At 41.4% G+C, this 22,986-nt stretch overlaps 1 protein-coding gene across 3 annotated transcripts in view; it reads right to left on the minus strand.

Moving 5' to 3' along the window:
• PAK5 (p21 (RAC1) activated kinase 5) overlaps positions 1–22,986 on the minus strand; it is a 302,429-nt gene that overhangs the window by 22,911 nt on the left and 256,532 nt on the right. For all 3 annotated transcript variants that reach the window (XM_025399265.1, XM_025399267.1, XM_025399266.1), the window contains 3 exons: positions 21,588–22,373; positions 6,707–7,198; positions 3,707–3,840 (listed from right to left, as the gene is read on the minus strand). In XM_025399265.1, coding sequence (XP_025255050.1) covers positions 3,707–3,840; positions 6,707–7,198; positions 21,588–22,373 — 1,412 coding nt within the window. The remainder of the gene's footprint in view (positions 1–3,706; positions 3,841–6,706; positions 7,199–21,587; positions 22,374–22,986) is intronic.

Genomic DNA, 22,986 nt, shown 5'->3' on the forward strand with positions numbered 1-22,986 from the left:
TCCAGCATGGGCAATAGAATGAGGCTCTGTTTCAAAAAAAAAAAAAGGGGGGGGGTTCCACAGCACCAGTCTCATATGAAGGCAGATAAGAAGAAATGTTCTTGCCTGAAACAGAGGAAACTGACAACTTCTGTGTTCTGTGGTATGTTGGTCATTATCCTGAGTGGTTTTCACATGACCATTTTCACATGTGGAAAAACACATTCCTCAGAGGTTTAGAGTATCTGCAGCAGGGACAAGCTCACATATACCTTCAAATTAATTCAGAACCAAGAACCACCATCTTTAATAAAATTATTTTCTCTTGAATTCCATGAAATTTGAGTTACCTGAAGCAGGTATAAAGATTGTTTACAGGTCGACTATACCAAAAATTACTTGAATCTAACCCCTAGTCACTAACAGAAATATCCCATTTGACTGGAACATGTGACAAATACTTCCTAATCCAATGCCTTTGAAATTAACACTGCCAACTGGAGAATGGCTGGTGTATTTCTACTTCTACTTCTTTTGTATAGAAAAAAAGTTTGGCATGGAATAAAAATGCTTCAGTTCTAGAGTAACTTCAAATTCAAATCCTGGCTGTATCAGTTATTAAATGTGTGGTCTTGAGAAGGATACCTTTAAAAATTTTGAGATAGAGCCTTTCTCTGTTGTCCAGGCAGGAGTGTAATGGCGCAATCATAGCTCACCGCAGCCTTGAACTTCTGGGTCAAGTGATCCTCCTGTCTTAGCCTCTTGAGTAGCTAGGGCTACAGGGACATGCCACCACACCCGGCTAATTTTTAAAATTTTTTTATAGAGACAAGGTCTCTAAGTTGCCCAGGCTGGTCTCGAACCCCTGCCCTCAAGTGATCCTCCTGCCTTGGTCTCCTGAAGTATTGAGATTTCAGGCATAAGCCACAATGCCTGGCCAAGAATAATTTTCCTCTTTGAGTTGTAGCTTCATCACCTGGCAGACAGGTACATCAGCATCTGCCTCATAGAAATATGTGATGGTTACATGATAAATATATAAAAAGCTGGGTGGTGCTTGGCACTTTCATTTCCCTTCTGGAACTCTTTGTTTCCTGGAAGTTAGAAGGATCTTACTTAACAAGATGTTAGGTTAGTGCTAACACTTCAGTATGTATAAGAAACACCTGAGCATCTGGCTAGAGCATGGATTCTCATTTGGTTGGTCTGGGGTAGGACCTGAGATTCTGCTTTTCTAACAAGCTTCCAGGTCCTCAGACAGCACTTGGAGTTGCAAGGGGTTACATGTTTTATCAGCCGATCAATAAATCATTCATTAAAGCAGTTATTCAGCATCTACTATTAGAAACTCTCTGAATTATCAGTTTAAGATTTCAAATACCTGCCGGGCGCAGAGGTTTATGCCTGTAATCCCAGCACTTTGGATGGCTGAGGCGGGTGGATCGCGAGGTCAGAAAATCGAGACCATCCTGGCTAACACGGTGAAATCCCGTCTCTACTAAAAATACAAAAAAATTAGCCGGGCGTGGTGGCAGGCGCCTGTAGTCCCAGCTGCTCAGGAGGCTGAGGCAGGAGAATGGCGTGAACCCGGGAGGCGGAGCTTGCAGTGAGCTGAGATCCGGCCACTGCACTCCAGCCTGGGCGACAGAGCGAGACTCCATCTCAAAAAAAAATAAAATTAAAAAAAAAAGATTTCGAATACCAAATATTCATGGTGTTCCTTGACACACAATTAATGTTTTGTCTCTGGAGTTAGTGGGTCTTTAAAAGGGAAATTAGTTGACAATCCTGGATGAGAAAATTAGAAAAGACAGAGGATTTTAGGGACACACTCTCTTGAGTGGTTTCCACCGATACAAAATAAGAATGGAAAGGAACCTTGACAAAGGTAGAGCTGGAGACCTGAGTGGCTACATGAAGCTCCGGAAGGCAAGAAAGAAGCTTCTCCCCTGAACATATTTTTATTTTTTGCTTTATATGCGAAAAGCAAAAAATGTATATCATATTTGCCTTAGGCTTAGATCTTTCCAGTATATTTGTTTCTACTATCATTAAGATGATCTTACGTGTTTTTTTGTTGGGCATGTCTTATTGCTACACCAACAAGAGTCTGCCAGCTGAATTGTTGGTGATAAATGTTCAGTGTCTACACTCACAAGACTTCATTTTGAGATGGCCTACTCCAGACTGAGAACTGTAGAGTCACGAAACCTCTCGTTTTAGTGGAGAAAAAGCAGCATGTTCTATCCCTCACAGAGTTTCCCAGTACTTTCTTGTTATCTTGCTTTCCACCTATTAGATACCTGGATCCACTTTTGATTCAGGCACCATTTCAATAACAGCAGCTAATACTCAATACCTCTTCCTCATGACAACCCTTTCTTAACTTTTCGGCATTTTATTTACCATCAAAACCAAAGTTAAAGTTTCCCAAATGTAACATGCTATTTTGTATGTCTATTCCACAGAACCTTGCTTCTCCAAGTATGGTCCATGAACCAGCAGTGTTGCCATTGCCTGGAAGTTTGCCATAAATGCAGAGTCTTACACCCCTCTCTATTGAGTCAGGATATGCATTTTGATAAGATCCACAGTGATTTATGTGGACACCGAAATTGAAGAGGCACTGTCCTAGGACATATTCTTTCCTCTGTCTTCAGTGCCCTTTTCCTCCTACTTGCCTTCTTAGTAAACTCCTATTCGTCTCTCAAAATCCATCTCAGATGTCACCTTATATTAAATAGAAATATTTCTTGACTCTTTCTGATAGAGACATTTAGGTATCCTTCTATGCTATATATATATATATATATAAATATACACACACACACATATATATATACACATATATATGAGAAATACATTGTAATACCTGTGCAGAATTAGGAAGAGAGATATATATATACACACACACACATATATATGTATATATACACACACACACATATGTGTATATATGCATATAAATACATATATATGTATTTCTCATCAATATACATCAATATAGGTCAACATACATCAATATAGATCAATTTACATCAAAATACATCAATATAGGTATTAGAATGTTTTTCTCATCAGTGATGTCCCTGAGGGGATATATCTGAGGCATATACATTTGTATCTTCTGCATCTCTAGCACTTACAAAAGAGCCTGACACATAAAAGGTGCTCAATAAATACTTAATGAAATGGCTGGAACTGGCACATCAGGGAGGTGCTGAAGCAATAGGCTGGTAATTAGCCGTTGTTACTTGCAAGAATATTTTAAAACACAATTGAAGAATTTCTGTGTGCCACGTCGATTCATTATTTTGATACAAAACTTCAAGTGATCCTCTCCCTGTCTCTTCCTTCCCCTGGCATCCTTGGTGGTCTTAGCACGCAGCAATGGTAGGGTAACTCAGGAGAATGAAATTCCGCTTTTAAATCTATATAGCGACAGGAAATTCTATTATTTGTCACTGAAGCTTCATTCTTAGCAGGTTGCTTATTTTAAATCAATGGGTATTAATGCCCTTCTGAAGGCAGGGAGAACGTTAACTGAATGAATGAACTATACATGCCTGATAGCATAATGGGCCCTCCAGGGAATGTGGGGGAAAGGGTAGTCATATTCCCTGACTCCAAAGTGCCCACAATTTATGAAGAGTTCATAGTCACTGAGGCTTTATCCTGGAGAAGAGTAAGAAGCACCTCGAATTATTTGGATAATAAAGAAGCTTACCTGGTGTGAGTCACAATGTCTGTCAAGGCACCACCTTCTAGAAACTCCATGACCACCCAGAGCTCATCGCCAACAAGGTAGCTGTTGTACATGTCAACCACATTGTCATGGTGGTAATCCCGCATGATCACGACCTGGGGGAATGGGAAAGATACTTTTGACTTGTGAAGATGAAGTTGCTTTTTGTTCTCTTGTGGCCACACCTACAACTGTAAGTAAACTGATTGAGAGGTACTGACTGTGGGGAAGTTTATTCAGAAATCTATTATAGACAAAAAGCATCAAGGGTAACTAGTAGAAATAAAAGGAATCAAGGTAGCAAATTTGAGAGAAAATGGCAGGTCACCCTGACATTGGAGAGACACAGAGAGAGAAATGAAAACAAGTAGAACTAAAGCAAGATTTGCATTCACAAGAGGGAGTTTGGTTGACAGTCTGTGGGGATATGATCAGATATCCCTAAGGATCTCCTTTAGAATGCACTGTTCACAGTCCTCTGCTGCTTATCCTAGCAAAGGGTCACCAACTTGTAGTAATTGAGGGAACGAGTCCCACGAGTGAATGAAGTAAACTATCTATTAGAACTGAAGCCACACAAGACCAACTTAATTTCTCCTTAGAAGAAGATATAGGTTGAACCTGAGAGATATTTGGGCTGAATTCAAAGAATATATGTTGAAGATAAAAATAAATATGGCATAGACATTAAAAGGGCTAAGGAGCCTGCTTGCTGGAGAGAGCTTCCAGAAATTGCTGCTCTGTGGCTGTTTCTACTCGAGTTTTCAGAGTTAGTGTTAAATAATAAATTACAGAATTGTTTATCTACATCATATTGCTCTGTGTGTTCTGGCATTATGGTTTGGAAAATGAATTCCAGAAATCAGGAATGGTGGACTGGGAAGATGCTGAAGCCCAGTCACCTGGAACTCTCTGTGAGATTTGGAGCATGTGTAAGAAATAAGCACCTGTGGGAGCTGGAGATGTGTGGAGGCCACTGGGGGCTTCACATGAGCCTCCGTGAAAAACAGAGTTCGAAATTGCAGCTGAGTGCATTTGTACAGTGCCTGTTTATGGACCAAACACCTTCTTACTTCTCAGAGAATGGGAGTGCTTACAACAGAAAGACGAAGAGGTCAAGCAGCCACAGATTGTTCTGGGAGTTAGAAGATGTGGATTGTACATGCTTTCCTGGAGACTGACATCTAACACTGATATCCTGACTTGATATCTTTAGGACTTAGATCTGTCATCCACAAAAACTTATCTTTCCCCTCAGTGCTCTCATAAAATTACTAAAAGAATATTACTCCAAAATACTTTATGTGTTTTCTAACATAATTACTCATATTTCCCCACCTATTTGAGAGCTCTTAAGTGATAAGTTTAAAAGGTAAATGAGAAAGTGGAAGGTAAATGTTAAAGTACAACAAATATACAGAGAAGGGTTAATTCCTTAACATATCAATAGCTCTTACACATCGAGAAAACAAATGCTAGCACCCTAATTGAAAACTGTATACAGAACATATGATTTAGTGAAGAAAGAAAAATGGCCTATAACCACATAAAATTAAATTCAGCTACACTAGTAATAAAAGTGCTAATGAAAACAGTAAGGTTTATTCACGTCTAGCAGATGAACAGAGATAACATGACAGTATCAACGATGCTAGTGAAGGTGAAACAGTACTATTAGTGAGGGTCTAGATTGGTACAAACTTTCTGGAAATTAACATTGTATATCATTTCTCTAAAAACATTTACATATCATTTGATCTGTTCATCCTATTTCTAGGACTCTAAGAAATTATCAGATATGAAGCCAAAGACTTATGTGTAACAACACTCGCTGCAAAATAATAAAAATGACAAATTGGAAACAGTATAAATCAGAGACTGGTTTTAAATATGATACGTGTAAATGATAGAAGATTATTAAAAGTGTGTTTTGACATGTAGCTAATAGAATATGTTAATATATTTTATTTTACATTAATAAAAATAAGTAATATATGCCAATATATGTTATTTAATATTAATTTTATTAGTATTAATGTTAACATTAGGTGAAATTTAGAAAGTCACAAAACCACATACATATAAAGTTACCTCAAATTTATTAAATCAGTGACTGGTTTAATAAATTTGATACAGATCTATGATAGAAGATTATAAGGCCATTACAATGGTCATTAAATTTATTTTACAGTAATAAATATAAGTAATACAGCTCAATATATTTTATTTGATATTAATTTTATTAGTATTCATGTTAATATTAATTGAAATTTAGAAAGTTATGAAACTACATATATAGAGAATTATCTCAAACAAAAGAAATTTGTAAATAGAAATATATAGAAAGGAAACACTGAAATAGTAATGTAGGCTATTACTTGACTGGGATGTTTGTGGGACATTTTCTTTACTTTCCAAATATTCTACAGGAAGAATTCATTATTTTTATAGTTAGGAAAAATATTTTAAAGTTCCTAAAGAGTAATGGTTCATTGGCAAACTGACCCTGGTCTACTGTTTTAAAAATTGTTTATGGAGGGTATATTATGATATTATAATAGTATAAAATATATACAAATCCACACAGATACAGTGTAGCATAAGATTTAGAGTCTGCTAGACAGAGATTCAGGTCCTAGTTCTGCAGTCAACCTGCTTGACTCTGGGCCGGTCTCTTCACCTACCTGAGTCCAGGTTTCCTTGTTAAAATGATGATAACATCTTTCTGTCTCACAGAGTTGTTGTGAGGATCAAACTAGATTAATGCTTAGTACAGCGGCTGACACACGTGAAGTACCTTATAGAGGTAACAGCCATAGATGTGCACAGAAAAAAGACTAGAAGGAAATATTACAGGGGACGCTATTTTTGTCTTTATATTTTCAGTGCTTTTCTAATGTCCTAAAATGCACGTGTATAACTTTTGAAATGGGAAATAAATGTTACAAAGGAGAGAAAGGATGACCCAAACACACCCTTTACCTCATTGAAAAGCAGTTCCCGTCTCTGTTGCTTCCGGAGGTCCATTTTCTTCACTGCAACTTGTTTCCCTGTGTGTTTCTCGGTGGCGATGCACACGATGCCGGTTGAGCCTTCCCCGATTTTGATAAAGTTGTCCAAGTATTCCCTGGGGTCTCCTGGGCTGACCACCAGCTGCAGGGCCGCCCGAAACTGTTCATGGGACACCCTGGAGGGCTGCTGGTCGGAGGAGGAGCCCCAGCTGGGCGGCGGGTAGGTGCTGGATGAGAGGCTGAGGGAGCTCAGGTAGGAAGCGGTGGAGATGTACTGCGAACTGCTCTGCAGGGAGGGGTGGTGGTACAAGGTGGCTTTGTGGTACCCAGACGGATACTGGTGGCTGCTTGAGGAATAGCCCGCTTTGCTTTGACTTTGAGGTAGTTTGGCAGGGCCCCTGGGGTAGGTGTCAGACCCTGACAGTGGAGGGCTGAGGACCATCTGTGCTCGATCATAATCCACCTGGGAAGACAGACATGGATAGAGAATATTCACATGCTAGATCTGAATGCCACAGCCAGGTGGTGAGTGAGCTGACCGACAGCTGGCAGAGTGAGGATCACCAGTGCGGGATGAGAGGATCTGCCTGGGGCACCAATAGGACTGGCCACACCTAGGGAAGGGCTTTCTCTGGTACACATGCACCACAGTAGGAGGTTAGTTCACGTGTATCTTATCCAAGGTGTGCTTGCTTGATAAGCCTTATTTTCTTGTTCAGGAATGAAAAATCTCATCCCTCATTAAAGGACATTAGTTTTCAGCTAGCATTTTGGGGAGACACTTCCGGGGTAGGAGGCCTTTTCCCATGCTTCTGAATTCAAATACTAGAGGCTGGTATGGACATTTATGTATAACATATGTATAACACAGCAGATGTAGGTACAGGGGAAAACATGGCTCCCTGTGCTAAGGGTGTGAACCACAGGGTGAACATGTGCAATGTTCTCACCAAATAAGTACAAATATAATTGAGAGTGACCAGTCTTTGCAGGGGTATGTGTGAAATGAAAATGAGGCTAGACCCCAAAGAGACTCCAGCAAAGAACATCCACTCTGACTTGGAAGAGTGGGATGAGGGGATTTTGTGGAGGACAGTGGGGAAGCCAGTGAGGGGATTACTGGTATATGATACTATGTGTAGGTCCAGCAGTCACTTCCTGGAAAGAATCAGGAAGGAGCTCTGGCCACTCTTGGAATGGCTGAGGCCTGGATGGTAAAGATACCACATCTCGTCATGTGGTATGCTCCTTGCCCAGGGCAGAAAGTGCTAATCCATCAATGCACTCTGTTTTGGAAGATCCTGATGGCAACACAGTGCTGGATACATAGAAGGTACTCAGAACAGATTTGTTGATTGGACTTCAGGCTGTTTCTTAATGCAGTGCCCCAGAAAGTCTCTGTCACTCTACTGGGTGTAAATGGAATGGCGTTAACTTATCCTACTCCCCTTCCATCCACCCCAAGGACCTAGATCTACTCTAATATAGTAGCTACAAGCTACGCGTGCCGATTTAAAGTAAACAAAAATCCATTAAAAATTAAAAATTCAGTTTCGCAGTCACACTAGTCACATTTTAAGAACTCAGTAGTCACCACATCACACAGTACACATATAAAACATTTTCCTAATTGCAGAAAGGGCTATTGGATAACACTATTCTAGATGAATTGATTCTTCCCATGCAGCACATTCATTCATTTATTTCAAAAATTAATATTTGAGCAACTGTGATGTGCTATGCACTGTTTTAGGTGTGAGGGGGGAGGGTCCACCAAGAGTCAAAATGAATGGTATCTCTGCCCTCCTGGGGTTTATGTTCCAGAGAAGGAAACAGATAATAATAAAGAAAACCAATAAATACACAGTATGTGGTTCAGGAGTCATGAATAATATAAAGAAAAATAAAGCAGAGTGAGGGGGTTGAAAGTAACGAGATGCCATCTTGGATAGGGTAGTCACAGAAGGACTCTCCAAGGGCGTTCCGTTTGAGCAAAAGCCTGGCTGAGTGAGGGAAAAAGCAAGATCCCTCTCCTAAGAGGGGTGGTTTGGGCAGTGGGAGTGGCACATGCAGGATTCTGAGGCAGACCCAGGCTTAGTGTTTGAGGAACAGCAGAAGCTCATCTATAGTGGAGAGTGTCAGCTAAGGAAGATGGACGGAGAAGCTGCCAGGGGCAGATCATGAAGACCTTGGCAAGGATGTTGGCTTTTGCTCCGAGTGAGGTAGGAAGCACTGGGGATTGCTAAGCAGATAGGAGTGACACGGTCTGACTCTCTCTGGCTGCGGAGGAGAGACTTTGGTGGCGAGAGTGGAAACAGGGATGCCAACAGCTTATCACAGTTAATGTGGGCTGAGATTAGGGTAGTTATCATAGATGGGGTGAGAAACGGTGAAATCTCGGGCAAGATTTGAAGGTGGAGCTGACAGGATTTGCGGATGGATTGGATGAGATCTTGAAAGACAGGAGTCAAAGATGGCTATCAGGATTTTGGCCTGAGCAACAGGGTGTTTAATGAGATAAGGAATCCAGGGGTAGCAACAGGCTTGTGGAGTGTGGTAATTAGCTTCCAAATTGCTCTCAATGACATGTGCCTCCTGACATTCATATTTCCATGTAGTCCTCTTCTACACTGCATTGAAATTAATCTGAGTGATCAAAGAATAAGGCAGATGATGGCAAGCTCCTTTGGTCTCTTACTCACATCATTTATTTTGGCTTTCACCAGCTGCCATGTCATGAGGACACTCAAGAATCCTTTGGAAGGACTGGGTGCAGCGGCTCATGCCTGTAATCCCAGAGCTTTGGGAGGCTAAACTGAAGGATCACTTGAGCCCAGGAGATCAAGGCTGCAAGTGAGCTATGATTGTACCACTGTGCTCCAGCCTGGGTGACAGAGTGAAACCCTGTCTCAATAATAATGATAATAAAATAGAGAGGTCCATGCAGCAAGAAACTGAGGACTCCTGTTAAGAGCTAGCTAGAAATTGAGGCCTTCTAGCAAACAGTCATGTGAGCCATTCTGGAAGTGGATCCTCCAGGTCCAGTTGATCCTTCAGATGACTGTATCCCTGGTTAATGTCTTGACTGCAACCTCATGAGAGATTCCAAGACAGAACCAATCAGCTAAGCCCTCTCAATTTGTGACCTACAGAAACTGTGAAATAGTAAATGTTTGCTATTTAAAGTTTAGGGGGAAATAGTTGAACAGCACTATTTTTTGCTTCATGAGGCAGTGTGTTTTAAGCCATGAAGTTTTGGGATAATTTGTTATGCAGCAATATTGATAGCTAATACATGAGAGAAAATCAAGAATTCTTTTAGCCATGTTAAGTTTGAGACAGTGATTAGACATCCAGGTGGAGGTGTCACTTAAGAGACTTAGACATGCCCCAAGTCCAGGGAAGACTTAAGGCTAAATACATGAATCTGATAGTCATCAGTGCTTAGTTCATATTAAAAGTCATGATGCTGAATGTGTAAGAGATGGTCTGAGGACCCCAATGTCTAGATACCAGAAATAGCAGAGGGATCTTGCAGAAAGGAGCAGAGAAGGAGTGACCAGTGCTATAGGAAGGAAGCTAAGGAAGCAAGGTGTCCTGGAGCCAAGGGAGGAAAGTATTTCAAGAAGGAAGGGCTAATGGATCCTGTCAAATGCCACTGAGAAGTGGGATGGGGCATGTTGCTCATCTGATCTGGTGACATGGTAGAGGCAAATGGGTGTTTCAAGCTCCAACCCCATCACGTTGCATAAGAAGATGCTTGTTCTATCACATCATGGAGCAAGAACTGCACACAGTAGGCTCTTTAAAATTGCTACCATAGCACCGTTCTCAGTACCCCCACACTGCCCATTGGTTCTACAATGACAGTGCCTGGCCTGCTGAACATTGAGCAATGCAGCTCTTCCAGCCTCAAAAACACTACACTTTACTAGGCAAATTCACCACTCAGACAGCCTTGACATCAACCAGCAGGAACCAGGGCAGCTGCTAAGTTGCCCTCCTGCCCTGGTTGCAGAGACAACACATGCTTTTGAGAGGCATAGGGATGAATTCTGACTTTGATAATTTTAGTCAAATCAGTCTCTCTGAGTCTCAGTTTCCTTATCTGTAAAATGGAATAATAATAATAATTACTTCCTTTGGTCACTGTGAACTCTAAAGGATCAAATACACACCTAAGTATTCAAACAATGACTGGCCAGTAAGTTCTACTTGGTGTTATTATTACATAAAGTGATGAGACACTTTATACAGTAATGAGAATGCAAAATAAAATAAATAGTAACTGCAATATTATCAAACTAGCTAGCATTTATCGAAGACATACAATGCCCCTGTGGTATATATATTCCTATACATTAATACTCAAAGCAATAAGACAAGGTATCTTTAGTTGTAATATATTGAACAATGTATAGTTAAAATATTCAAAAACAAGCTGATTATTTTCAAAGCCTCTGTATTTGTGCTACACAAGGAAGATGTGTGTGTGTGTGCGTGTGTGTGTGTATGATGGAATGGGGAGAAAGAAGTGTCAGTGTAAGTTAAACAACTGGATTCTTCCTTTAATAAGCTCGGATTAGTCAAGTCTAGGCTAGTCAGCAAGGCAGGGTGTGAAGGGAAATAGGGTTTTTGGCTTTTATTTCTGAAAGTGTGTCCTGGGAGCCATCAGATGCCATTATCGCCCTGTGTCTTCCTTGGAGGACTTGTTCCCATACTTTCAACGAAAGAATTCATTCCCCACAAGCATGTATAATTGATCTCTGAATGTATATTAAAAATGGGCAAGCTGCATCCTGCAGGAATCACAAACACCACTTTGCATTCATTTAGGCCACTTTTCTTTCTTATCACCTGTCAGCAGCATTATCAGAGTCCACACTTAACAGCCGGCGTATGGTATAAAGAATAAGCCTGCCTGCACCAAGGGGACAATTTCCAGGCAAAGATGGAATGCAGAGCTCTTTGCTGAAAGCTAACCATCTTCAAAATTAGGCCATGAGACAAAAAGGTGTTGTTGTCTTTCATGGCTGCTGGTAAGAGGCGCAGACTCTTAAAAAAGCAATGGTTGAGGAACAGTCAGTATCACAAGAGACAATTTTTTGAATAAAACTCAAGGCATACTCATCAGAGAACGAACTGTTCACTTCGAGTGAGGGAACACGTGGTCTTCCCTCAGAGGACAAAGAGCTGACTCTGTGAAGGAGAAATGCATGGGTGACCCCATTTGGGGCCACCAAGGTGCTGAACCATTGCCTTCTGTTGGATCTTAACTCACATGCGGGTTCCATGATGGTGCGTATCACCGGCCCACACACTTTCGACAGGTCTTGTTCTTTTATTCTGGGAATCAAGCAAGGGGCAACTAAATCCCATTTTGTGGTTGATAAAATGGAGGCACAAGGAGATAAAACTGCCCCCAAGCAATCCAGGGCAAACAGCCCCACACTTCCAAGGGGACGACATAACCTGGTTTATCTGCCGGGGTCAGTCTTTCATTCCCAGTGGGAGGGCACCCAGCACACTGGCCCACAAGCCGGCTCCCTTGCCTGCCTTGGCATTTCCAACCTTCGTTGTCACCTCCCTGGTCTGTATAATCAAGGCTGGGCATTCTCTCCTCACTAAAATGCACAGGGGTTCTCCTAGGAGCCATCGTGGGGCCTCTTCTGTCAAGCAACTGCTCTGTTAGAAGTATATCCTTGCAGTAGTAACAAATATTTATAAGAATAATGATGCTTGATATTTGTTGAGTGCTTTCTACATGCCAGGGACTGTTCTAAGCACACTATGTACATTCTTGCATGTAAACCTCAAGTTGGACAATTAAATAAGCTCTGCAATTCCTCCATTTTACAGATAAGAAGACTGAGGCACAGTGGGTTTAAGTAGGTCATGCAAAAGTCCCAAAGCTACAAAGAAGGGAGAACTGGGGTTCAAATCCAGACAGAATTGCTTCAGTACTTGGGTCCTTGATAAATTCACAGAGACAGGCGTCAATGATGGGGGTGGGAGGATGTGGTCTTAACAGGGGCAGGCAGAGCGGGGGATAACGACAACCACAGAGATAAAGCCTGGTCAGGGTGTTTCACTAGGGGCCCAGATGTCTGGGCAGCCTGGGGCAAAATGCAAGAATTGGACCAGAGCATGATGGATGATAATGTCTAGGAGAGGGGATGAAAGACAAATTAAGGGTTTTGTTTTGTTCTTATTGTTTTTGGCTTGTTTGTTTTGAACAGTTTTGGCTTAGAGAAATGAGCTCAAAAAAAAAAAAAAAAAAAAAAAGAGTAGTCATCACAGCAAAACGAGTTGATTATCTATGTACATCATTCATCATTTTCCTTTTTGTTTTGGTCAAAGCGGAAATCTGCATTGTTCCAAAACCACTCAGGCTTTCTTTTAAGTTCTTTCAAGGAAGAAAGTGCAAACTTTCTTCTGTGATGAGACCTCCTTGCCCTCTCACATCGCTCTTCGGCTTTCATAATCATGTAAGTGTCCTGTTCTAAGTTGTCTTTCTCGTGATAGCCTATATTTGGAAGGCGGAAAACATAAATGATGAATTTGTTATTCCCACTGTTTTACACACACATGTTCATATACATGAGAAAGATGTGCAAAGCAGTCCAGCTTAAACTGTGCAATCTTTTCTATGACCTGATTTACAAACACATTCTAGAAAAAAAAAAAATGAAGCAGACCTATCTTTGGTATTGTGAAAGGAATTTGAGATCTGATTATTTAGTGAAACCACAATGCAGTGGAATTGGACCAGTGAAAGGAACGACATTTAATAAGTAAATCCAATGTATCTCTCATCACCCATGATCCAAACCATTTCCAAAAGATTTATGTACATAGTTTACCCTTGCAGACCTTACAGCAAGGGCACGGGGTGCAGAGCAAGGGTGGGAAACTGCAATGTAAGAGAAAAACAACAAAAGCATTCTTCCCATCCCTCCAAAGAGAACAGTGCTGTGATTTTGTGAACGAGTAACTCCTTACAAAGGAGACCATGGTCTGCAAAGTTTTCAGGGGGATTTCCATATGGCATGATGTAATGAGAGAAGGCCAGATCAATCGTCTTGCAAATTATCACCCAGGCTGCTAAACTGCTTAGCTGCAGGGTTACCAGGTCATTAATTGTCATTGAAAATTGGATACATTTTAACAAGGAATTCTCTCTACAGGAATCTTTAGAAATACTGACAAAATGAACAAGGAGTCGTGATTGTGATTTCCTCTTTTTTTTTTTTTTTTTGAAATGGCTAATAACATACACTTGTTTTTTAGCTTCCGGACACTCTTTTGTATACCATATAAATTAATTCTTTAAAAACTGTGCTTTGTCATGTCTCTATACAAACATGATCAAAAAAGAAAAAGAGCAAAAAAGAGAGGTTGTATTATATAAGGGAATAAATAATCCCCATTAACAACTCAGTCAGACTACCTTTCTACAATGAGCTCAACATCTCTAAAGATAGGGTCAGACACAGGCTTGTGATGTATCAAAATTATAAATAATTATAGCAATGAATTCGTTTAATCAATCAATTTCACCAGAGGTACGCTGGGGTGGACGGGGCATAAAACTCCACACAGCTATCAATTCCTCCGATTACAGCTGGCTGTCAGCCAGAATTCCCCTGATCCATGTTAGTTAAATGCACATTAATCTGAATTTGGCAGTGTAATCAAGGACCTAACTGAACTGTGAAATTGAATTCTGCAGTAGAACATAATTTGACCATTTTATGCCAAGGCTGGGGGGAGAATAAACCCTGGTGAGGGAAGGGTGGGAGAAAGAAGAGAAGGAAAAAAAAAATCCTGCAGCAGCATCTATTTGTCACTGTGGCCTTCTGTTGTGAGGGCAGGGGGGCCATGGCTGGAGCGTGCTCAACTGGGGTGTGTGGGCACGGCCACGGTGTGGGTCTGCGCCCACAGAATGAGGACCTCGGAATGTTGCGTGAAAGATGGTGAGTTATAGGGAGTGGGAGGCAGCTGGTTCCAGAGCCTGAATGTGATGCTCCAATACACCTTTTCCGAGCACAATAAAACAAAGACTGCTCATCTCAAAAATGAAAACGCCAGGCTGGGTGCTGCTTGCTCTCCATAAATCAAATGCAAGATAAAAGTGAATAACAGTCCTCTATTATCTGAGCATGGAAAGGACATCTTAAATTGTCCTGACTTGACTCAAAAGAAAATTTAACAGGACCAGGCTTGGCTTTGGGAAGGGAAAACGACTGCTTGTAAGAAGTCTGGAGAGAATCATTAACTCACATTCTCTGTAGGGACACGATAGAGACTGGCAATTAGGGGAATGGGATTCATTAAACCCTGTGACTCATCTGTCTCTCTGGTTGTGCCCTGCAAATGCACACTGAGAGTTGGACAAGTCATGACCCTACAAACAAGCAAAGCCTAGCTATATGAAGCATTGAATAAATCTGAGATGTGCAGGCTCAGGCATACGGGTATTCCAGGCTCTTCCTCCACCTCTGAATTGGCGTTTCCAATTAACCCCCCGCAGTTGCTGCTTCAAACTCAAAGAATGCATCTTCTATTCAAGAGCAGTGAGACAGAGCAGATTGCTCTGGCCTGCGATCCGTCATCGCCTGTAGTGATGTGGAGGGACTTTTCGTCTTTGGGGATTGGTTTGCGGCCTCAGAATATTGTTCAAATATGTCAGGGCCTCCGAGAGAGGTAGGGACGGACAATGCTAGGTTAAATTCATTTTGTTTTTAATTTGGTAATGGGAAAACCCATTCATAATGACCGAAATACAATTTACTTTGAGTCACAAGAGCATTCATGGGAAGAAGTGTCCATTCATATGCAAAGGACACCTAAAGTCTCCATCAGAAGGGACAGATGTTAGAGATAGCGCACTCAGTCAGTCCTTGGATGTTTTATGAGCCTTAATGAACACCCTATAGGTAAAGAAAACAAATCTAAATATATCCACTGTTATATTAAGGGATCAAGTTCTTCTCTCTTTCCCCGTCAGATTTTTGGTGCAGCCCATCAGTTTTCACTAGGCACTGTCATTCCATAACCCATCAAGCCCCGAATGGATCTCTGAACAGAGTTCTGCAGGGATCCTCAGTAGAAAAGAAGTTGCTGTTTTGTTGTTGGAGCCATGGTTGAATCTGGACATAGCAAGTACCACAAAGAACAGTGAATCATTAAATTATTGATGCGGGAAGACTGGGCCCACTGGTTCAAGTGCTTTTTCCTTCCAGGGAAAGCAAAGTGATAGCTAAGCAGTGAAAATACATTGTATTGTTGACCCCAGAAGGAAGTGCTGGGAAATCACACCATCCTTTTCTTCCCACCCTTTTTTATTGTTGTTTTGTTTTGTTTTTTTTAGACAGGGTCTCACTCTGTTGCCTAGGCTGGAGTGTACTAGTGTAATGATAACTCACTGCAACCTTGAACTCCTGGGCCCAAAGGATTGCCTTGGCCTCCCCAGTAGCTAGGGCTACAGATGTGTGCCACCATGCCCAGCTAATTTTTAAATTTTATTTGTAGAGACCAGATCTCACTATGTTGCCTAGGCTGGTCTTGAACTCCTGGCCTCAAGTGATCCTCCCATGTTGGCCTTCCAAAGTAATGGGATTACAGGTGTAAGCCACTGCACTTAGCACATCCCTCATTCTTCACTCAGAACTTCTTACTACGCCATCTGTTTGGGATATCCTAGGCTGCAGCTGTGGTCACTTTTCCTGCCTTATAGAGATGGCAGGGGTGAAGTGGAGGGGTTGGTTGGAGATGTATAGCTATGTCAGTTCTTGCTTGTTTAGCATCTGGCTTCCATGCAAGCCTGAGAATTTTATTTCCATTCTAGAGAGCAGAGTAATCACTGGGGTGGCAGTGGGGTCCTCAGGCCAGCTCAGTCGCTGAAGCTTCACATGGCGGTGAGCAAGTCACACAGTGACTCTGTGACTCTGGCCTTCTGAGACTCACATTTCTAAAGTGAGAACAGTTGTACTTATAGGCTGCACAGAGTGACAGAATTTGTTCCCATATTTTGAAAATATGTAAAAGATGGCACAGAGAGAACGTTCCTATGGCTGGTGTTAGCTGATAGGGTGGTGTGTCTTCTAACCAGAATATTGCTGAGAATAATGGCTAACACTGAGTGCTTGCCATGTGCTAACTCCTTTAGGCTTATTAATCTTAATCCTCAGGACAACTTCAAAGTAGGTACTGAAACACTTTACAGATGATGGAACTGATGCACGGAGAAGATCATACAGCTAGTAAGGGCTTGAATCCAGGGAATCTGATTATAGAACTTGCGTTTTTCTGTAATGAGTGATAAAATCTGGATTATCTTTTAAAAAATCAAACAAGGCTACCGCTTAAGGTTGAATAAAGGCATGTGAGTCCCTTAGGGATTTCTGTACCTAATGCTTCCTTTACAGCCCATAGTTCCAGCTTTTGCCCACAGTTTACACTCTGGGTGACATTAAGGAACTTCTCAAGGATTCCATCCTACCAAGAACAGGAAGAATAAATAGCACTCCATGGGCACTGCAAATCCACCTGTCAGTCACCACCCGTTCTTCACCAGCAAGGTGAGGCTGCCTGTAGGATTTGTGTCTGGGCCTGGAGACTTCATGTCCACCTTTCTGCCCCTGGATTTTCTTCTGTGGAAATGAGAATATTCTGGAACACATAGACTTTGTAGTCAGTGGGACCTCGTTTGGAGTCCTGATTCAGTTATATTCAGTTATTTGCCTTTATAAACTTGGGGAAGTCCATAAAGATTTGGAGTCTCAACTTCCTCAACTGTAGAGCAGAGGTGATTCTGAATTCTTCTGGAATTGCAAAAACTAAGTTGAGTCATGTTTGCAAAATGCTTAGCACAGTGCTTGGAACACAGTAACCCTCACATCACTGCCACCATTCATCTACATGCTCCACAGGTAGACTGATGTGTAGACTACTCATATTAGTAATTAAGATGCTGTAATTTATTAACTTACTTAACCCTCATACTATATAATGAGACATGGGCTGTCTTTATCCTTATTTTGTAGATAAAGAAGTGGAGTCACAGTTAAGCAACTTGTTCACCCAGTTAGTAAGTGGCAATGTCAAGACTTAAACCCAGGCAGTTTATCTCCAAAACCCATACCCTTAACTGCCAAAACATGCTTGATAAATGATAGCTATTGAACAGTTGTCCTTAACTGGGCCAAGTTTACCGTCCTCTGCCTGTAGGACATTTGGCAGTATCTGGGTATATTTCGGTTGTTATGAGTGAGGGAGGGATGCTATGGGCATATAGTGGGGAGAGGCCATAGATGTTGCTAAACATCCTATCATGCACAGGACAGCCTCCCACAGTGAAGAATTACTAGGTCCAAAATGTTCATAGTGTCAAGGTGGTGGACTGTGCCACAGAGTGAAAGGGGATGATGCAACCTAATTGTGAAATTAATTGCTAATTAACTGCTAATGCAACTTCATTGCTTCAGGTATTAAAAGGAGCTTATAATCAGGCAGGTTGCAGGCTTTGCACCCTCAGAAGCTGCCCCTGTGCTACTGGAAATGCATGCAATGTCTGGTGAAAGGCTTAAGCCCAAAGAATTGAATCCCAGCTCTGCTGTGAGCACACTGAGCCTCTCAAAACCCGTTTCCTCATATGTATAAAGGGATCAAGAATTCTTGCCTTACAGATCTGTGAGGCTCAAAAAAACATGGCATGTATCTGGTACACAGCAAATGCTTAATGCACTGGTGGGATTTTTATGCTGGGGGCTTCTCAGTGGCTGCCGCAAGGAACGGATGTGCTGGGCCAATACAAAGACACAAGTAGGTGGCTGCCTGGTCCCTGGAGAGCACAGGAATGAGCAAAGTCAAATACATGGTGACAATTTCTCCAGCTAGCTTCCTTCCCTGGAAGGCAGATTTGTCTGCAGGCGAGGATGGAAAGCATTCTCTCTCCACTTCTGGCAGTTTTTATTTTTATGGTGGGTATGGTGCTATATGGTTTTTGTTTGGCTTTGTTTCCCACCCTCCCAACCCCAGGGTTTCATCTGCTTAGTTCCAGCAAAATACACTTAAATGTAGTGAGAGGAGGCCAACATCAACAGACTCATAACATTCTTGATTCCTGTCATGCTAGCAGGGAAATTAAGTAGGTAGATAATATTGAAGGAGTTTTTTTTTTTTTTTTTTTTTTTTTTTTTTTTTTTTTTTTCCTGTGGGTTAACATTAATCTTTTTTTTTTTCTTCAGGACAAAATGTAAAACTGTGTGTCAAACACACACGCACGCGTGCGTGCACCCACACACATACACACGACCCTCCTCATTTCTGCTTCATCTGGAGACCTCCACAAGTTTTGTGCTTCCTTTTATTTTTGGAGGTGAGAACATGACCCAGCCTCCTCTAGGAGTCTCTGCAATGCAAGGCAGACTCATCTGAGTCGTGACCGCTATTTCTTCCCTCAGCTGGAAATCCAAATGTGATTGGTACTTTCTAAGAGTACAGTTCTAAAGACACAGGGACCGCGGCCTTTTTAGAGAAATGTTATCTTTTTAATCAAGTAAACGTTTTAATTACTAACCTGCTTCCCACCTCTTATCCTCCCACAAAACACAAAACCTGCTCATGAATCTCTCATGAGTTTCCTGTGAAACATGGAGCAGCAGCTTGCTTCTTTGTATTTCTGATTATAAGGGCTGAACACCCTTGGTAGAAGTTCCCATGAGTGAATATGCGGTTTTTTTTGTTGTTGTTGTTCTTTTTGGTGAGCCGTAATAGTTTGTGCATTGCATTGTTTCTGGGCTGGCAGAGCCAGATTTCAGGGCAGGTCTGCCTTGTCTTATACTTGGAAGTCTGCAGGATAGAGGGAACCTGCAGGGAATTAAAGTGAATCACCCCTCTCACCCTCCTTCTTCTATCACTTAAAGTTCTGGTGGCCACTGGGACTTCTCACAGATTTTCTTGGCAAATGCAGTTGAATCCCCGAAATAACATATATCCAAGTAATAGGAAAATATTGAGCAGAGAGAAACACCAGACTTGAGTTATTGTCCTTGTTTTGCAAACAACTAACTGTGAAACTGTAAGTGTGTCATGTGGCTCTCTGGGCTTCAGTTTCCCCTTCTAGGAAATGAGTGCGTGGGGATTGCTGGCGGTGACATTAAATCTCAAAAGCCCATGCTATGTGAAAATGTGGACTCAGGGATACCAGTTCATCCTTTAAAAAAAAAAATTTAAAAAGAGAGAAGACTGAAACTCCAAATTAAGAGCTCTAAAACTCTTGACCTCTAAAACTATTTGGATTATGGACAGGTGTAGCCCACCCAATATTCATTTCCAACATCCAGGAGGAGCCAAATAAGCCTCCAGGGCCAAAAAGCAGCATCATCTGGGCAATGTTTTCTCTGTGACTATGACCCCAAACAACTCCCTAACACACAAGTAAACAAGTAAGCTTAACATGCAAGTAAGCCACACACACACAAAATCTTAGATAAAAAATAACCACCAATGTTCAAAGCCTGAGGATGTAACTCAATTCAGCTATCAAACATGTTAACTTATTTATTCCATATCACTCACAGAAATGCACAAGTGATATGCACAAGAAATGGGGAACATATCTCAGGCCTTTATTTATCAAAATTTGTTTTTAATTCTATATCTTGGGAACTAAGATGGTAGCTTTTTTGTTTCTTCTAAAGAATGGCTGAAGTAGCTCCAACAATACACTTAAATGACTTCTCCTCAACATCTCGGATGAGGTTAATGAGAAATAAGAAGCAAAGGAAAAATATCGACTATCTATAATCAATAAAGCAGGTGAATGCAGGCAGGCTTGGCTTGCAGAGTTTTCTGTGCTGCTCACCAAACTATCGAGAGTTTGGTATAAATAAGGTACATGACTGCCCTGTGAGAAGGCACGTCCCTCTCACCTGCTTCAAGACCTCTATGTAATCCACAATCCACACCCAATGCTCCATGTTTACTCTTGCTGGACAGATAAGGTAGCAAAAACATTTCTAAATGACAGGGAAAAATAAATCACTTGCACATTCTCAAAGGAAGTTTCCAAGACTTTAGACCTTTGGACCCATAGACCTTTGTCTGTGATTTAGTTTCAGTAACTTCTCCGGCAGTGATTTCCAAACTTTAGGATATCATGGACCAGTCAAATTTGAAAGCACACTTGGATCTGCTAACATTTAAACAAAATTTAAAAGAGGAATTACAACAAAACAAAGTAAAAAGGAGACAAAAATGCTCCAGCGGTCCAGCAACCATCTGTCACCCCCAAATTTCTTACAAAAACCAATATTTCAAATCAAATATAGTAAAAAGTACATACTTTTAATATGAAGGACCATCCCCTGAGTTGAATAAAATTAGCTTTATTTAAAAATTACCATGTCATCCTGAGTTTCTTTCCTTTCTGGCAGGTCCATGCAAACTTTGCCAGGATATAGGAACCACTGTATGACTTGATCTAATGCTCTATGATTTTATATGACTGATCCACTCCTTAACAGGAAACTTAGTGAAATACAGTCACATCATATTTATCACTCATATATCAGAATATCTTTCAAATAAATAAGTTTATTTGCCTTTTAATGAGAAACCAGGTAGGAGGGCCCAAAAGATAGGTTTTGATTTTAATGAATATATATGCCTTATCCTAAATCTTCTGCCCTGGGGCCTCAAAAGTGGAGACAGGGTGGGTTTTGATATTAATTTTCCCTTAAAAGGCAAACAAGTACTTGGCAATCTGATCGTATAAAAAGGTCATCCCAGCACCACCCTTGTGGAGGTTTTTGTACACTTCAGGGAAAGGAGGTAGCAAACATTACCTTTGGAATGCACATTATGGGCTCGGACAAGCGAGGGTAGGTGTAGGAGTTGTAGGAGTGTCCTTGGGGATGGGTTTTAAATGCACTTGCTCCAAATGGCATCATCGGTTCCTGGAGCCCCGAGCCTGACCTGGACCTCTGCCGCATGGCGGGCTGGGGGCTCGTCTGATTCAGGTACGAAGACTTCGGCCTCCTGTCATAGTCATCCAGGCTGGGTCCCCATTCACTTTCACTGTACGCCAAGCTCTCCTTGGAGCACCCGCTGGTCCCTGCAGTTCTAGAAGGTGTGAATTGGAATGAATAATCCAGAGGGGAGCTACTCGAGGCTCTCTGATACTCCCACTTGAGGTCACTATATTCACTTGGTTTGCTCAGTGAGTCCAAATGTGAGTGATAATCAGCAGAAAATCTGGCGAAATCGGATTTCAAAGGCTTCATCTCAGAATAGTAGGCCTCCCCGTGCTTCATTTTCATTACGTGCCCATTTTGTTTGGCTGCATGGCTGCCTCTATAATACGGATCCAGATCGTCTCCATAGAGACTCTTCTCCCTGTACTTTTCGGTGGTGTAGTCAGCAGTAGTATCGGATTCGCTGGAATACTGGGAGAAGGTGATGAAGCCATTTTCTTCCGCGTGGCCTGGACCGTGGCTGGAGGCTCCCTGATCTGGGGTGGGTGGGCTTTCTTTCCTTAGGGAGTTGGAACGAGTCACCGAGATGTTGTCAAAATCCTCTAGCAGGCCGTTGATGGAGGTTTCCTTGCAGGGTTTGTTTCCTCTAACGATTGTCTGGGGATAATAAAAGGAATACTGTTTGAGGAAAATATTTCATGACTTTAAGTTGATGGCGGCATCCCACCCCCACTCCATCCAAATTAAACTACAGAAGGAAAAAGACCCCAGGAACACTTAATACAAAATGACAAAGAAAAAATTGTCGATTAACTGCAGTGGTGAAATAAATGAAATAGTAGACAATAATCTCAAATTGCGATTTTTTTCCTACCTGTCTCAATAGAGACATCAATTAACCACCAAAAAGCCCCGTACGAGACTACATAGGCTATCACTGTTTCATTTACCAGTTTACAGGCAAATCCCTTCCCCCTGCTTCTTCTACCTAAATAATAAGCCCCAACCATCTATCGATGAGCTGATAATTACAATTTAACACTCTATAACTGTTCGGTAATAAAAAATAATATTTATTACTGTTTTACATTCATTATTCAGATGATTTTCAAAACCAGAAGGCATTGTCGCCCAAGTATTAACATAACTAGAAATGGGTGTACATTTTTTTACCCTTATATGGAAGACACATAATAACTGAGGTTATGAAATTTTATAGATGAGGAAGGCACTTCCTGAAACTGTAATTAGGAAACAGCCTGAAGATTAT

Source organism: Theropithecus gelada, chromosome 10 (genome assembly GCF_003255815.1).
Source record: "Theropithecus gelada isolate Dixy chromosome 10, Tgel_1.0, whole genome shotgun sequence".
In the NCBI taxonomy this organism is placed as follows: domain Eukaryota; kingdom Metazoa; phylum Chordata; class Mammalia; order Primates; family Cercopithecidae; genus Theropithecus; species Theropithecus gelada.